We start from the raw sequence: 17,990 nt of genomic DNA, 5'->3' as shown, positions 1-17,990 counted from the left end.
TCTTCCATCTGCTTTGTTTACCAGAAACAGATAGGCCCATCTGTGGAAACCATGTGCTGGACCCTGGAGAGGAGTGTGATGTGGGAAACAATACCACTGACCCTTGCTGCTCTGCTGCCAGTGACACAGAGGGACTTCGCTGCCGGCTGAAGGCGGGCATGCAGTGCAGGTGGGGGCCTGGGGTGCACTGGGCATGGTGGCCCCTCAGTGGCCATTGTGGCACAGGGAGGGACACCTTGAGGTGCCTGTCTTAACTTCTACCCCGTCTCCCTCCCAGGGGAAAAAAACCTAAGACACGGAGTCCAGAAGAATGCTTACTGAGCAACTTCAGGTGTCCCCCTACCACTTCTAGGCTAAAAGAGGGTAGTGGATTTGTTGAAGATAAGAGGTTTTAGTACTATGTTCTGCATTTTAGGCATAAGTCTTTTAGAAACAATTCTATTTAAGAATAATACTTTTTTGTTGGGTTGTTTTTTTTTTGCAAGGCAGTGGGGTTAAGTGGCTTGCCCAAGGTCACACAGCTAGGTAATTATTAAATGTCTGAGGTCAAATTTGAACTCAGGTCCTCCTGACTACAAGGCTGGTACTCTATCCACTGCGCCACCTAGCTGCCCCCAAGAATAATTCTAATTGTTGTTCAGTGGTATCCAACCCCATTTGAGGTTTTCTTAGCAAAGATTTTGGAGCAGTTTGCCATTTCCTTCTCCAACTCATTTTACAGATAAGGAAACTGGGACAAACCAGGTTAAGTGACTTGCCCAGGATCACATGGCCATTAATTGTCTGAAGCTGGATTTGAACTCAAGAAGATGACTCCAGGCCCAGTGTTCCATCCACTTGCACCATTTAGCTGCTATTAATATTGATAGTTAACATTTATATAGTGCCTACTGTATGCTAAGCTCTGTGCTAAGAACTTGCTCCTTGCTTTAATGTATCCCTGGAATGAGTGGCCAATGATTGACTGAAGGGAAGTACTTTCCATTTCAGTCCAAGGGAAGCACTGTCTTCTATCACTCAGAAGATAGCAGCATTTTCTAACAGCCAAACATTTCTAGCCAAGAGAAAAAAATGTCCAAACTGACTCGTCCTCCCAAACCTTGAACATGATTCTCCCCCCAAGCTAATTTGAGTTAACATGTAGAGGAATCTTAAACAAGGAAAAGAACTTAATATGTGAAAATAGTCTGAGGTTAACATCCTATAATAGTCCCTAGGCAACTCCTTGCTGGACCATTCCCCTTCAAGATTTAAAAGAGTGCTCCCTCTTTTCAAATGGTGAACCTCTTCTGAGTGATAGAAGACAGTGCTTCCCTTGGGCTGCAGTAGAGGGCACTTCCCTTCAGTCAAACACTGGCCACCCATTCCAAGGATGTTTTAAAAGGGGTCCTCTTGGTTCCAATGAAATATCCACTCTGCTTAACAATGTTCCTAGGAAAGGACCTACCCATTATCCAGTTTTCTAGGGAGAACAAGTTCAGAATGGGCTTTTAAGATCAAAGAAAAGATGATTTCTTAATATTTTCAGTTTTACTTAAAAGAAAATTTTAAATATGCTCCTACAGCCTAAATAATAAGGTAGAAGAGACCTTGGGGCTAATTTAGTCCAACCCTTTCAATCCATAGGCAAGTACCAAAAGTAAGAGTCAAGATATCTGAGATCCAGACCTCTCTCTAATATCTTAACTTTCTGAGCCTCAGTTTCTTCAACTTTAAAATAGGGATAGTAATCCTTGCACTGTTCTCTTCATGGGGTTTTGGCGAAGAAAATGTTTTATAAACCTCAATATATTATGGAAATATGAATAAAAATAACCATCCTCATTATTATTTTACAGATGAGTAAATTGAAGCCCAGTAGTTAAGTGATTTGCCCAAAGTCCCACCCATAAGAAGGGGTAGAGCCAGGAGCAAAGAACTCCATCACCAGTCCAGAGCTGCCTCTTAGCCCTGACACACTTGGATGATTCTGAGAGTCACTACACGAGGGAGAAAAACTTCAACATGCAAGTGAACTTAAAGGTCACCTTGCCCAACAATCTTGGTGTTTCAGAAGAGAAACTTGAGGTCCAGAGACCTATTCCACCTTACTCAACTAGGAGGTCACAGAGTTGGGATTCAGTCCTACATTTTCAACCCCAAATCCTGTGCTTTTTTTTTTATTATACACATAGTTATCCATTTTTTTCTTTTCTTTTCAAAGCAACACAGTTAATAAGTATCTGAGGCCAAATTTGAACTCAGATCCTCTTGATTCCAGAGCTGATGCTCTTTCCATGGCACACCTAGCTGTCCATTATCAAGCTTTTAGTGACCCCTTCTTAGCATTAAGCAAGGTCATGTACTGCCTCATTAACAGCTTTACTTTTAGTTTCTTTGATAGAGAAAATACATGATAACAAAAACTACTCTGAAGTCATTAACACTTTTAAATGAATTTATATTTTCTTAAAAACAACAACATCCCCATATATGATGTTGGTGTTTGTCCTTCGATCTCAAAGAAGACCATGACATCATATGATGCCATAACAAGCCCATGAATTGGAGTAAGGGGGACTGTGCTAGTTCATCTCACTGTCTCCTTCAGAGCCATCTGAGTTCAGTGGTCAGATGTGAATCAGAAAACTGGAGATGACCCTGGATGTGAGGTAGTCAGGGTTACAAGACTTGCCCAAGGTCACACAGCTAGTAAGAGTCAAGTGTCTGAGGTGGGATTCAAGCTCCCATTCAAGCTCCCATTCTCCTGACTCAACTCACTGCACCACTTAGCTGCCCTTGTGTGCCCTTAGAGACAGGTCCAAGGGGTAATGGGAGCATTGAAGGAAGGACCCCAAGGCAGTAAATGGTCCCAAAAGCTCCCTACATATATTTGAGAAACAGGAATGTATATGGAACTTCAAATGCTGTATCAAGTAAAGGCTTAAAAGATTTTAATTCAAATATGGCCTCTGATGGGGCAGCTAAGTGGCCGAGTGGATAGAATACTGGTCCTAGAATCAGGAAGATTCATTTTTCCAAACTAAAATCTGGTTTCAGACTTAACTGTCTGACTCTGAGCAAGTTATTTAACTCTATTTTCCTCACTTTCCTCTTCTTTCAAATGAGCTGGAGAAGGAAAGGGCAAGACACTCCAGTATTTTTGCCAAGAAAACCCCAAATGGGACCTTGAAGACTCAGACCCAACTGAAACAACTGAACAACAACTGGTCTCTGACACATACTGTGTGACCCTGGGCAAATCACTTAAACTCTCTGTGCTCTTAGTAATTTTCCAGTCTATCCAATCTAATTAATTGTCTTCTCTGAACAGTGCAGCTGTCCTAGTGCTGGAGATTCAGAGACAAAAGAGTCACTATCTTCAAGGAGTTTACATACTACTGGATGGAAATTGAGAGACATAGTTTATTTAGTTTATGGAAGGTATATTTACTACATAAAAAATGATGTTTTGTGCTTCCTGGCCCCCTTTCATTGACTCCCAGACTCCTCCAGGTCTGTGGATTGTGGGTAGGGGTCTTTTGCCGTGTCTGGTCACACAAGGCAGAAGATACCTCAGCCTTCTCAGGGGAAGCATGATCCCTGCCTTGTTCCAGCCCCAGGAGCTGCAGCTCATAAAAGGGAAGTGGCCAAAGTCCCAGACCTGAATGTAAGAAAACCCTGATCCTCTGAATTAAGGAATTAACCCCTGAATTACTGTGGGCACACATTATCTGAGCTTGGGGAGAGGAATTTCAGCTGGACCCTGAAGGAGAGATGGGATTGAATGACAAAGAGGAGCAAACAATGGAAAGTGCAATAAACTATAGTGTCTGGATTAAGGGTCATTGCCTGGCAAATTGAGGAAATATTTCTAGATTCTGCTCTAGTAACTATGGGTACTGGCTAAGAGATCAATAGAACAGAGTAGACATTTAATACACAATAGTAAATTATTATAGTAACCTCGTATTTAACAAACAGTGAGTTTAAGCTTGTGGGATAAGAACTCACTATTTGGTAAAAATTGCTGGGAATATTATAAATCAGTCGGGGAGAAATTGGATATAGATGATTATTTTACATCATTTTTCAAAATAAGGTCAAAATGGATACATGACCTAGACATAAAGGGAGTTGTCACAAGTAAATTGAAAGAATATAGAACATTTTACCTATCAGACTTATGAATAGAAGAATTTGTGAGCAAACAAGAAATAGCATTATGGTATATAAATGGATAATTTTGATTACATTAAATTAAAGGGTTTTGTACAAATAAAGCCAATATAACCAAGATTAGAAGGAAAGCAGAAAATTGGGGGGGAAAATTTTATAGGTAATTTATATCTCAAATACATCAAGAACTCATAAGAATATGAGTCAATTCTCCAATTAATAAATGCTCAAAGAATATGAACAGGCAGTTTTTCAGTGATAAAATCAAATATATATATATATATAGTCATATAAAATGCTTTAAATCATTAATGACTAGAGAAATGCAAATTAAAACATTCTTGGACATATCTCACACTTATCAGATTGTCTAAAATGTTAGAAGGAGAAAATGACAAATTTTGGAAGGGGTATAGAAAAATTGGGACACTGATGCACTGGATTTTTATATTTTTATTTAATGCATTGTTGCTGGAACTGGTCTTACCATTTTAGAGAGCAATCTGGAATTATGCCCAAAGAGTTATAAAACTGGGTATACCATTTGACCCAGCAATACTGCTATTAGGTCTGTTTCCCAAGATGATCAAGGAAAAAGAAAATGAACCTATATGTTCAAAAATATTTTTAGTAGTTCTCTTTGTAGAGGCAAAGAATTGGAAATTCAGGAATGACCTTCAATTGGGGAATGATTAAACAAGTTATGGTGATGGAATACTACTTGCTGTAAGAAATGATGAACAGGTTGATTTTAGAAAAACAGATTTGCATGAAATAATGAAAAGTTTTCGAAATGAGCAGAATCTACTATAACAGCAACATGATTTGAAAAATAACTATGAAAGAGTGAGTTATTCTGAGTATTATAACTACTCAAATCAACTACAGAGGACCTATGAAGGAAGATGTTACCTATTTTCAGAGAAAGAACTGATAAATAGATGTATGTATCGTGTGTGTATATGGGCATATATGTATATATACATATGTGTGTATGTCTATGTATTTGTGTCAAAGGGTGGCCTTCTTTAGTGTGGGATGGGGAGGAAAGAAGATAGTTCAGAACATTTTTTAACAAAGAACATTTTTAAAAATACAGCAAAAAATTTGAAACTAAGTAGATGCCCACCCATTAGGAATTGGCTAAATGTCCTCCAATTCTAGGACTGGCTTTAGCAGGGCTTGTACCTGGCCCCCAGGGAACAAAGTGACAGATTTCATCTTTCAGTCCCAGCCAAGGGCCCTGCTGTCGCCCAGATTGCAAATATTTCTCAACGGGGACGTTGTGCCAAGCCGAGACAGAGTGTCTTTGGGGAAGTGCCTGCCTGGGAAACACAGCCTACTGCCCTGCCCCTGTACCCAAGGCCAACTTTACTCCATGTCTCATGGGAGCTCAGATCTGCCTAGAGGGGGTAAGTTTGACCTTAACTCTGTAACAGGGAGAACCTTCCTGTCTTCATTCCCTCCTTCTCTAATCTATCCTTACTATAGCTACCAAAATAACTTTAATGCACCATATCACAACTTGACTCCAAAATCTTAAGTGGTCTTCTATGATCTGAAAACAAGCCAGTCACTGTGTTAAGCACCTTACAAATAATAGCTCATATGATCATCATAAGGTCTCTGAGGGGCACAGATGAAGAAACTGAGGCAAACAGGGTCACCCAGGCCCAGGTCCTAGCCCTCAGATCACCCAGCTGCCTAGATCTAAGACCCTCCATCTCCTGGGCCACCGTCTTCTTTTCTGCCCTTGTTTCAATTTTCTGCCTTCACCTGCATTGTGCAGCCTCACTGTTACTTCTAGATCTTGTCTCCTGCTTTACCCAGACCCTTCCTTCTACTTCTTCCCCACCATCCCCTCACCCCCTTACTGCCTTGTCATGGGCTTGCATAGCTCAATGAAACTATGAGCTCTGTCATACCCAAGATGGAGAGGTCTTAGTAAAAATTCTGACAAAAGAGGACTCACTGGAAAAGGAAATTATATAAAGTCCTTATAAGTACTAGAAATAACACTAAAATATGTCACATTCATCATAGGGGATTAGAGTGGTAAAGTAGAAAATCAAAAAATAAATGGATAAACAGACAAGTTTGGCATTGGAGTACAAAATGTAGCAGGGCAGAGTCTAATGGAGTTTTCTCAAGCTAACTCACTGGTCATAACATATGCTCTTCTTCAACAACCTAAAAAAGTGACTTTACACATGGTATCAACCCTAAAATCTGTAGACCTTAAAAATATAGGACTAATGGGGGCAGCTAGGTAGCTAGATAATACAGTAGATAGAACACTGGCTTTGGAGTTTAGAGTTCAAATGTGATCTCAGACACTTAATCCTGACCTAACTGTATGATCTTGGGGAAGTCAAGTAATCCCATTGCCTTGCAAAAATCAAATATTTTTATATAGGGTTAAAGTGACAGAAAATATGTTACCTCAAGGTGGAGGCTATTGTGGTAATGACCATACTTGTACTGGAAATTAGTTGAATTTTTAAGCAGAAGTAGAGAATAGGGGAAATCATTAATCTTTTTTGTGACCTAATCATGAATAGTTGCACAATATCTCTAACCAAAGCTACTCCTCAAATTATCATCTTTGTGATGTGGGGAAATTGTTGGTGCCATCGTGAAGATGAGTTCTTTGAAGTGAAAAACTCAGACTAGCCCTGGAATTGGGAAAGCTCAAGATTTACTTTATTTCACAAGCCTGCAAAGTTCACAGATTAAACTTTTTCCTGGAGAAACCATAAACTGCTTGAGGACAGATTGAATAACAAAGGTCTAGAGTGCCAGAGGGAAAGAGAGAAAGGAAAGCAGCCATAAAAACTGGCTGGGCTTAGACTCCAGTGAGTCGGACCACGAGCCAGACTTTTATAGTCTTATCCACTTCCTGGGCAGGGAAGGGGGAAGTGGGGGAGAGGAAGCAGAAAAAGGGAAATCCCACCCCCCACTACATGACTGAAGTCAGGTACCTATTCTAAAAGGCTAGAAGCTGGAGAAGGGGTAGATAGGCACAAATAACATTTTCTTAATGTTAAAAACTAGATAGATAATTCTTTTTCTTTTATTTGTATGATACTGTCTGAATTTCTACAGTCTCTTCTTAGCAGGACAGTCTCCCAGCATCCTGCTCATTGTTTTCCTAAGTTTGCAATTAATATAGGAGTCTTAATTTCTAAATGTGAAGGCTGAACACTCTCTAAAGAAATTCATCTTTTACCAGGATATAGTTTTGAGAAATTATTATGCTTAACAATGGATATCACCAGATGTTCAATATTGAAATTAGCTTGATTATATACTTTGCAACTAAAGGTGGAGAAGTTTTATACAGTCTGTTAAAACAAGACCGGGAGCTAACTGCAGCTGGGATCATAAATTTCTTCTTGCAAAATTCAAACTTAAATTGAGGAACGCAGGGATCTCATTTGGAGTTTTCTCGATATGGATACTAGAACAGTTTGAACTAAGGACGATTTGAACTAAGGAAAGTGAATCTTCCTGACTCTAGCCCCAGAACGCTATTCCCTTTGCCACCTAGCTGCCCCATATCAGACCATATAGGGATAAATTAAATGGCATCCCTTATGAATATAAAATGAAAATAATGAATAGATTTAATTAACTCTCCTAAGGGATAGAATGCCTAAAGAACTAAGGACAGAGTTTTGCAACAGGAGGAAACAACAAAGAACATTCCAAAGAAAAAGAAGAGCAAGAAAGCAAAATGGTTGTTTGATGAGAGGTTTACAAAAAGCTGAGGGGAAAAAAATAAAACACAAATAGCTGAGGAAAGAAGAAAAGTGAAAGGTAAGGGAGAAAAGAAAAGATACCCCCCAAATGAATGCAGAATTCCATAGAATAAGAAAGTGAGATAAGTAGGTTTTCTTAAATGAGCAATACAAAGAATTATAAGAAAAAAAAAGAATGGGAAAGAGATCTCTTCAAGAAAATTAGAATTAACAAGGGAACTTAAATGCAAAAAAGACAAAAATTAGTGGCAGGCATTCACAAAAGCATTAAATAAGAAAGATAACCATTAAAATAACCACTATAGCCCCAAAGGCATTGTTACTGATCTAAAACCAGACATTCTAAAAAATGAAGTCAAGTAGGCCTTAGGAAGTATTGTTAACAAGAGGACTAATGCAGTAATGAAATTCCAGCTAAACTATTTAAAACCTAAAAATATGATACTGTTAAATAAGCCACCAAAGTTGGAAAACTCAATAGTAACCACTAGATTGGAAAAGATCAATTTACATCCCAATCCTAAGGAAGTGCAAGGAATGTCAAGTTACTGAGAAATTACACTTATTTCACATTCCACCAAGGTTAGGCTTAAGAGTCTGCAAGCTAGGCTTCAACAATCTGTGAAATAAGAATTACCAGAAGAGCTGAATGGTTTTCAAAGAAACAGAAATTAGAGACCAAATTTCCAACATTCTCTGATTATGGTGAAAGCAAGAGAGTTCCTGAAAAAAACATCTAGAATTATCCCTTCCACATTAAGGGGGAATATGGATGTGGTGTCCCATGATCTGTAAATTCTTGTAAAATTTTTTGGTCCTTCTTTTATACCAGAGAAAAAGTCTGGATTTTTTTATCTTGTGTAGAGTATTTACTTTATTATAAAATTTGGGTTAAGTATTTGGTCATAGACTCTGTATCATCTGTGGCTCCTACAAAATTCCCCAAAAATTCCCTCTTAAGTTCATATGCTGACTCATGAGAAATCAAAACTGAGATTGGAAAAGTTGCAATGTGGAAGGCATAACTACTACCTCATTGACTACACTAAGGCCTCCAACTGTGTGGATCACAACAAAATGGCAAATTCTCAAAGAGATGAGGATACCAGATAGTCTTGTTTCCTGAGAAACCTGAGGGCCAAGATGCAACAGTTAGAATCTAACATGTTAACCTTAATTATTTTAGGCTAAAAATGAAATAACAAAGAGTGAGATTATATATGAAGTTTCATTTTCTAAGTTCTTACCTAGAAACCTATAGATGGAAGATATCATTAAAGATATCAACTAAGAGCTTGATGAGGGAAAAGTATTTACAGAAATTTCACAAAGTCATAAAATTTTGATGGCCAACCAATCAGGTTACATATTAGTACTTAGAAGTGTCATATTACTTTATGATTCCCTAACCCATCCATAAGATTTTCTTATGTCAGAATTGACTAGAATTCGATTAACAACAGATCTACTGTCTCCTATTCTGACTTCATATTTTGTTATCAGTTATGATATAGATATATAAAATATTGGGATTTCTCCTTTTCCAAAATGTCATAAGTATAAGAATTTAATCAGCTCTCTTACAGCGATAACCAGATCAGTTTCCTGCCTTCTCAGGAAGATCTTTGTTTAATTAATGACAGAAACTCTGAATGCCAAACTTGCAGATGCAATTAGAGATGGACCAGGCTGCTTCACACAAACAGAGCCTGCCTTCAAATATATAACTGGTAAGACACAGACTTTGAGGAGGGCAAAGGTTAACATTCAGGTTTACAAACCCTAGTTAGAGATTGAGAAATTATTTTTTGATCAGAAATATAGGATTAAAGACATTAAACTTTTACACTTGGAACAACAGATTTAAGATTGAAAAAGGAATATGACAAGGCTGTATGCTGTCACCTTGGTTATTTAACTTAAATGCAGAATATATCATGTGAAATACCAGACTGGATAGATCAAAAGCTGTATTTAAGGTTGCCAGGAAAAATATCAACAATCTCAGATATGCAGATGATACCACTCTGAAGTGGAATTAAGAAATTTTTTGATGAGGGTAAAAGAGGAGAGTGTAAAAGCTTGCTTGTTGGGACAGCTAAGTGGCACAGTGGATAGAACACCGGCCCTGGAGTGAGTAGGACCTGAGTTTAAAACTGACTTCAGACAACTTGATACTAGCTGTGTGACTTTGGGTAAATCATTTAACTCCATTGCCTTACCCCCCCCCCAAAAAAAAAAGCTGTATTGAAACTTAACATCAAAAAAAACTAAGAACTTGGTTTATCACTTCATGGCAGAGAGAGGAAATAGAAGCAGTGTAAGATTTTATATTCTTGAATTCAAAGATCATTGAAGATAGCAACTGCAGCCATGAAATTAAGACATTTATTCATTGGAAGGAAAGCTATATTGGGGCAGCTAGGTGGTGCAGTGGATAGAGCACCAACCCTAGAGTCAGGAGGACCTGAGTTCAAATACAGATTTTTTTTTAGGTTTTTTCAAGGCAGTGGGGTTAAGTGGCTTGCCCAGGGCCACACAGCTAGGTAATTATTAAGTGTCCGAGGTCGCATTTGAACCCAGGTATTCCTGACTCCAAGGCCAATGCTCTATCCATTATGCCACCTAGCCACCCCTCAAATACAGATCTTAATACTCTTAATAGTTACTAAGCTGTATGACCTTGGGCAAGCCACTTAATCCCACTGTCTTGCAAAAATTAAAAAAACATATAAAAGTTATAGCATATCTGGTCAGCATATTAAAAAGCAGAGACCTCATCATATAGCTAAAGCTGTTGCTGTGAGAACTGGACTATAAGGAAATATGAATGCTGCAAAACTGATGCTTTTGAATAGTGGTACTGGAGTTCCATGTTCAGCAAGGAGATAAAATAAGACAATATTTAAAGGCTTTTCACTGGAAAGTCAGATACTAAAAGTGAAGCTTGAACACTTTAGCCACATAATGAGAAAACAGGACTCAATGGAAAAGACCCTGATGTTAGGAAAAATTGATGGCAAAAGGGAAAGAGGATGTCAGAGGATGAAATGGATAGAGAATGTCATGGAAATAGTGCATGTAAACTTGAATAGGCTTCAGGAGATGGTGGAAGATAGAAGGTCCTGGTGTTCCATGGTCCATGAGGTCTTGAAGAGTCAGACACAACTGACCAACAAACAGCAACACTTTACACAGACAGTCCCCTAGTCAGAACACACTCCTTGCTCCTGTCTGTTTTTCAAATTCTTCTCTTCAATTAGTCAGTCAGTCAACCCATATTTGAGGCTCTCTCTTCCAAGGTCAAATATAAAATCCTGGTTGGCATTTAAAACAGGTGCCCCTTCCTACTTATAAATAGTCTTCTTACCCCTTATTCTCCTGTGAATACTCTGGGATCCAGCACTGTTCCTCATATATAACATTCCATCTGTTATGCTAAGTGTTGGGTATGGAAAGGCAAAAGTGAAAGTCTGCCTTCCAGGAGCTCACATCTAATGAGAAAATAATATGTACATATATAGAGAACATATAAATAACACATGCAAGAATGTTTTGGGAGAAAGTGCATTGAGAGCTGAGGAGCAACTTCATGCAGAAAGGGATACTTGAGGCGAATCTTGAAGGGAAGCAGATATTCTTAGAAGCAGTATAAGATCAGTTTGGCTGGACTATTATAGAGCACATGAAGGGAAATAATATATAACAGGTCCAGAAAGGTAGGTTGGGGTCTGGCGGTGAAGGGCTTTAAATGCCAGACAGAAGGGAACCTTACTGGTGGTATGACTATGGACAAATTGTTTTACCTTTCAGTGATCAGTTAGAGAGCATCCTGAAGAAGGTGACCAGGATGGTAGGAGTCCTCAAAATCCATGTTCCTTGAGTTAGGCTAAAGGTTGACCTTGAATGTGAGCAAAAAGTAGTCATCTTTAAACATCTGAAGGATCTTCCCACCACAGAGGGAGAAGAGTAGTGTCTAGGGATGAAAAGTATAAGGAGGAAGATTTAGTCTTGGGGTCAGAAAAACCCTCTCATAATGAAATGTCTCCCAAAGTGGGATGGATAGCCTAGAAAATGATGGGTCTCCCTTACTGAAGGTTGAGCAAGGGCAGGCTGACCACCTGGTAAAGTGAGGAGGTCAGTCATGTCCAATTGCCCTCTGAAGTCCCTTCCAGCTCTGAGATTTTGATTCTGTACACTGATTGGCAATAATGTCCCAAAGGCTGCTGTTCCCTCTCTGTATGTTGTCCCCTTTGCCAAGTCCAGTTCAACAAGACTTTTCTGAATCCATTCTCAAGATGTGACTTGGTCAGACAATACTGGGTGGGGAATACAGGAGGAAATCACCTGGGGCTTTGTTCTTGGGAGATATCAATTAGGGTGGACAAAGTTCATGGAGGCTATAAGGGTGGCTAAGGACTTTGGACTTGATAGTTTGGCATTAATTAAGAAGGTCCTCAACTGTGTGAATCTGGAGTTTGAAAGTGAGTCTGAATCCTTTCTCTGTTACTGCATAACCTTAGGCAGGTCAGTTCCTTTCTCCTGGGCTCCATTTTCCCCAATGTAAAATGACCTAGATCTCTGAGGTCACTACCAACTCTAAATCCTATTATCTTCTGTTTCCACAGAGCTGCAGAGGCTCCCTGTGCCTCAGTCATGGCTTGGAGCCCTGTGAATGTGTCAGTAGCTCTCCATGGGAGCAGTGCCACCTTTGCTGCCAGAAACCAGGTATTTGTTGGGCAGAGATATCCAGGCCCATCTTGGGCAGAATGGCATAGACTGTAGACACTAGAGCCCTGGAGGTGGGAGGAAGAGGCCTGAATTTGGATAAAGGGGATGTGGGTCCAAACCTTGGTTCTGCTGCTTACTAGTTAGCTAACAGTCATTTCCTTTCTCCTCCTTCAGAAACTGGAAAAATTAATACCAGCAAAACTTCTTTCATAAATTTATAAACATAATAAGGTGAAAGCTATAAGAGCTAAGAGAACCCCAGGTAGTCTGACTAGCCAAAGGAGGCATCCTTCAGTGTGTGATTCCCATTCTTTTCAGCAGAGGTTGAGGGCTGGGTGCGAGGCATTAAAATGGAGCCAAGTGTGGGAGCAGTGGAGGAGAGGACATCTGTAGTAATCTTAGGGCTTACTCTGCATGGTCACCTATTCACCTTTTACCAGTGCAGCCCCTTGAGAACTAAGAAGCCGAGTGGATGCAAGAAAGGGAAGGATATGAGAGTGGGGTATGGGAGAAGATGGAGAGTCATACCAGGTAGAATCTTAGTCCAGGATTCAGGAGGAGAAGCCCAGGTCTCAGATCTTAGCTCTGTATTTTACTACCCCGAACAAGTCACCTAATTTCTCCAGAATTCATTTCACTTTATTTCATTCTCTTAAGAACTCATCAGACCAGTTCCAATTTTAAAAGCAAATGTACAAAAGGTGGAAATATGGTCTGATAAGAGAGGATGAAATCAAAGAAAAGTCCTCATCCTGTAAGAATAAATTCATGATCACAGGAGACTCAGAGGGGAAGGAGCAGAGAGAGGAAAGAGCTCTGGGTGCAGGAAGAGGAATTCTGCTTTTGAATTCTACCCCACCCCAATACTAGCTGCAGGACTGTGGCTCCTTGTATCTTCTTGACCTTATTTTCCCCAACTTAAAATAGGAATTGTGATATTTTTAAAAATCGACCTCACAGAACTGTCTTGGGAACAGTGCTTTATAAATCTTGGAGAACCATGGGCTAGTGGAGATGAGGAGGGTATATTGGTAAAGTGCAATAAGGGGTGTAGGTGTGTTCATGGAAGACTAGTACCTCTAGTGTGAGGGCCATTTTCCACCTTGTATGTCCACCTGAGCTACTTAACTCTCACCTGTGTCTCCAAGAAGCTGTAGCATGCATAGCGACCATACCCCAGTAAACTGTTTCAGGATGGGCTAAAGTAGGTTAAGAGTAACTGAGGGAGTCTCAGACTCATTGATGAGTTGGGGAGGGTGGTGTATACCCCAAGCATGTGAAGTCTTCCACTGGTGGAATGGGCAGAACACTTCATTCCAACAGCCATGAGGACAGTTGAAGCAAGTGTTATAGAGAGCTTAGAGCTTTTTAGACATTGAAAACACCAAGGTCATCCACTGCATTGAGAGTTGTCTTAACTCTATCTTGCCACTGGACCACGATGATTTTGGAAGGAAGAGTGAAGCCAATGACTTCGGGCAACTCTGCCTCACTTAAATCCAGTTTTTGCAAGAATCAAAAGATATTACCCATACCTTTTTATCTCAAAGTCCTGTGGAGAAAGGCAAATGAGGAAGCAGCAGGTGCAGATACATAGGGAGCTGTAGTCATAACCCTGCATACAGGCAACCCAGGCCTCCTCATTAGAAGCAGTAATGGGATTCAGCAGCCCCCTGGTATCCTGAGCAGCCTTGGACTCACTGCTCACTTCTTGAACAAAAGTGTCCTAAAAATTACCCAATTGTGTCTCGAGGCAGATGAGAATCCCACCCTGAAGTCAAAACACAAAAAAAGTGTACAAAAACTTGTTCAAAGAAGATTCTGCTCAGCATCAGTGAATAGAATGTGTGCACACTCATAGATAACTCAAAATCTAATAGATCTGAAAAATGAATGGTTTTTGTTGCAAAGAGAACTCAACAGATATCCTATCCAAATAGCAGCCTGAGTAAAACAAACCTAGCAAATGAAAGTCAGCCTTCTGAAGTTGGAGCTCAATACACATTTCTCTGAAGTGGGAACACCATGGAGCTGGTGTAGGTTTTGCAATCAAAACTAATGTAGTCAACAAGCTTGAATGCCTACCAAAAGCTGTGAACAACAGCTTTCGTGAGGATGAGTTTGTCACTTGCAGGTAAATGCCACACCACATTATCAGTTTCAATGCTCCCATGAGGAATCCTGATAAAGTCAAAGAAAAATTTTATGAAGACCTGGAGACCCTTATCATCAATGTACCAAAAGATGATAAGCTTATAATTCTGGATGATTTTAATGCTAGAGTAGGCTCAGATTACCAGACATAGCAGGGAGTCCATGGGAAATATGGAGTTGGATTTAGGAGCAGCAATAGTCACTTACTATTGAAGACTAATGCCTCTCATGACCATCTATCACATCACAAATACTGCCTCCCTTTACCTAAATGCAACAAAACTTCCCGGATACACCCTTGTAGCAAACATTGGCATGTGATAGACCATGTGATTGCAAGGAAAAGAGACAAAAGTGATGTGAGAATGACAAAGGCAATAGGTGCTGAGTGCTGGACTGATCTTAGACTTATCATTTCCAAGATAAATATTCACATTCAACCAAAACAGTGACCCCAAAGCAACCAAGAGAATTAATGTCAAGAAATTAGAGTGCTTCTCTGAGTAGGAACAGTTTATTGCTAACTTGAAGTAGGAATTTTTTTTAGGGTTTTTTTTTCAAGGCAATGGGGTTAAGTGGCTTGCCTAAGGCCACACAGCTAGGTAATTATTAAGTGTCTGAGGTCAGATTTGAACCCAGGTACTCCTGACTCCAAGGCCAGTGCTCTATCCACGGTGCCACCTAGCCGCTCCTATCACTAACTTGAAGAGAAAGTTGACTCAACCCACAATTGGTAAGAGTAGGAAAAAGAGTGGGTAACTTTCAGAGATTTGGTGTACAGCACTGCATCTATGCATCTGGGTCAGAACACTCTCAAACACTGACTGGTTTGTTGAAAATGGGGGCAGGGGGAATATAGAAATTGCTAAATGAAAAACAAGAATTCCACAGAGTTTAGAAACAGGATAGCTCATCCATTTCTAAGAAGAAAACATTTAATTCCATCAAAAGTAAAATATAGTGAAGCCTGGAGAGATGCAGGATCATATAAGGCAGATGAAATTCAGTTTTATGCAGATAGTAACTATCTAAAGTGCTTTTATGATGTGCTGAAGGCTATTTATGGGTTAAAGAGATATGATGTATCTCAACTATGCAGTGCTGATGGAGCCACAATGATTAATGGTAGGAACATGATCCATAGTGTTCTTAACAGACCATCATCAAATAATGCAGAAGCCATCAACCCTTTACCTCAAGTCATTCCATCCTGATTTGAAGTCTCCTTTCATGTGACAAAGCACCTGGTACTAATTCTATTCCAGCTGAGATGTACACAGTGGAAAGTCCATTCAAAAGCTGGCTGAAATTTTCCAAGTTATTTGACATGAAGGGGCTATCCCCCAAGAATTCAAGGATGCCTCCATTGTCCATCTCATAAAGATAAAGGGAATAAATTATCTTGTGACAATCACAGGGGTGTTTCTCTTTTAGTCATTGCTGATAAAACTCTTGCCAGAGTCCTTCTCAATAGGTTGATCCTTCAACTTGAAGATAGTCATTTGCCTGAGAGTCTGTATCACTTCAAAAAGGATTGAGGAACAATCAATAAGATGTTTGCTGTCTGACAAACACAGGAAAAATGTCAGGAGCAGAATGAGGTCTGTATACAATGTTTCTAGATCTGACCAAGGTCTTTGATGCTGTCAGTCATGAGGGCTTTTGGAAAATTATACCAAAATTTGGTTGCCCGGAGAAGTTCATCAGTATTGTACATCAATTACATGAAGGCAATTGGATAGTGGATGATGCTTTCAGGATTTCCCAGTTACAGTGGAGTGAAACAAGGATGCGTCCTTGCTTCCATGCTTTTTAACATGACGTTTTCAGTCATGTTATCAAATGCCTTCACTGAGACATCAAGGTGAGGAACCTCACTGCTGATAAATTCTTCAACTTAAAAAGGCTGCAAGTCAAGACCAAAGTGGAGGGAGTGCTGGGGCATGATCTTCTGTTTGCAGATGATTGTGCCCTCAATGCAGCTGAGATACAACAAAGTATGGATCAGTTCTCTGCTGCTTGTGCAAATTTTGGCCTAACAGTTAACACCAAGGTATTTCATCAAACAGCACCACATCATCCATATATGAAACCATCAGTTACAGCAAATGGAAAGGTTTTGAAAATTGTGGATAAGTTCACTTACCTCAATAGTGTATTTTACAGGGAGGTACACGTTGATAATGAGGTTGACACAGGCACTGCCACAGCTAGCTCAGTATTTGGGAGACTCCGAATGCAAATATGGGAGAGAAGAGGTATGACTGACTGCCAAACTGACCTCATTGCCTGTGAAACCTGGATAATCTACCAGTGCCATACCAGGAAATGAAATTGTTTCCATTTAAATTTTCTTAGGGAGATTCTTAAGATCACCTGGTAGGATAAGATACCCAACACTAAGATCCTATCTCAAGCTAAACTGCCAAGCATTTAAACATTAATACAGAGAGCTCAACTTTGATCCATCAGCCACATTGTTAGAATGCCAAACAGACACTTGCAAAAGAGACTACTTTATGGAGAGCTCACACAGGGCAAGCACTCACAGGAAGGTCAGAAAAAAGCATTACAGGGACACCCTAAAAGTCTCTCTTAAGAACTTTAGAATTGATTTACAGCATGGGAGACACTGACACAGGACCGCCCAGCATAGCATGCCCTCATCAAAGAGGGTACTTCACTATGAGCAAGGCAGAATTGAAACAACCAAAGGAAATGTGCATACATAAGTTTAGAGTAAGCACCCAGATGTTCACATGGACTATTTGTGCTTGACATGTGGCAGAGCATTCTGAGCTCATATTGGTCTTATCAGCCACATTGTATTGTCTCTATAGTGATGATGACATTTTGGTCTTCTTCGAAAACAAAGGACTAGAACCAACCAAGTTGTAAAAGATACCACTAAGGGGAGAGATGACTGTAAAGGTCCATATGAGTAACAAAGGAGCAACATAATGGATGGATAGACTCAGTGTGGCGCTGGCATCTACAACAACAGCAGCAACAACAAAGCAAGCCTGACTAGGTCTTCTATGGTTTATGAAAATAGGGAATTCTACAGGGTGAGAGGATATGTTTTGGATTGGTATCTGCACGAAGATCTACTATTTAATAATAAGAGCTAACATTTACGTAGAGCTGGTGACGTGGCAGGCATGGTGCTCACTGCTTTACAAATGT

At 39.8% G+C, this 17,990-nt stretch overlaps 1 protein-coding gene across 1 annotated transcript in view; it reads left to right on the top strand.

Annotated features, from left to right (window-relative positions):
* Nucleotides 1–17,990, top strand: part of LOC141500578 (disintegrin and metalloproteinase domain-containing protein 10-like) — a 78,865-nt gene that overhangs the window by 49,386 nt on the left and 11,489 nt on the right. The window contains 3 exon segments of the mRNA XM_074203883.1: nt 25–169; nt 5,387–5,570; nt 12,548–12,647. Of these exon segments, the coding sequence (XP_074059984.1) occupies nt 25–169; nt 5,387–5,570; nt 12,548–12,647 (429 nt within the window).

The sequence above is a fragment of the Macrotis lagotis genome, chromosome X, assembly GCF_037893015.1.
Source record: "Macrotis lagotis isolate mMagLag1 chromosome X, bilby.v1.9.chrom.fasta, whole genome shotgun sequence".
Taxonomy (NCBI): Eukaryota; Metazoa; Chordata; class Mammalia; order Peramelemorphia; family Peramelidae; genus Macrotis; species Macrotis lagotis.
The sequence above is the reverse complement of the archived record's forward strand: the minus strand, read 5'-3'. Positions and strand labels throughout refer to the sequence as shown.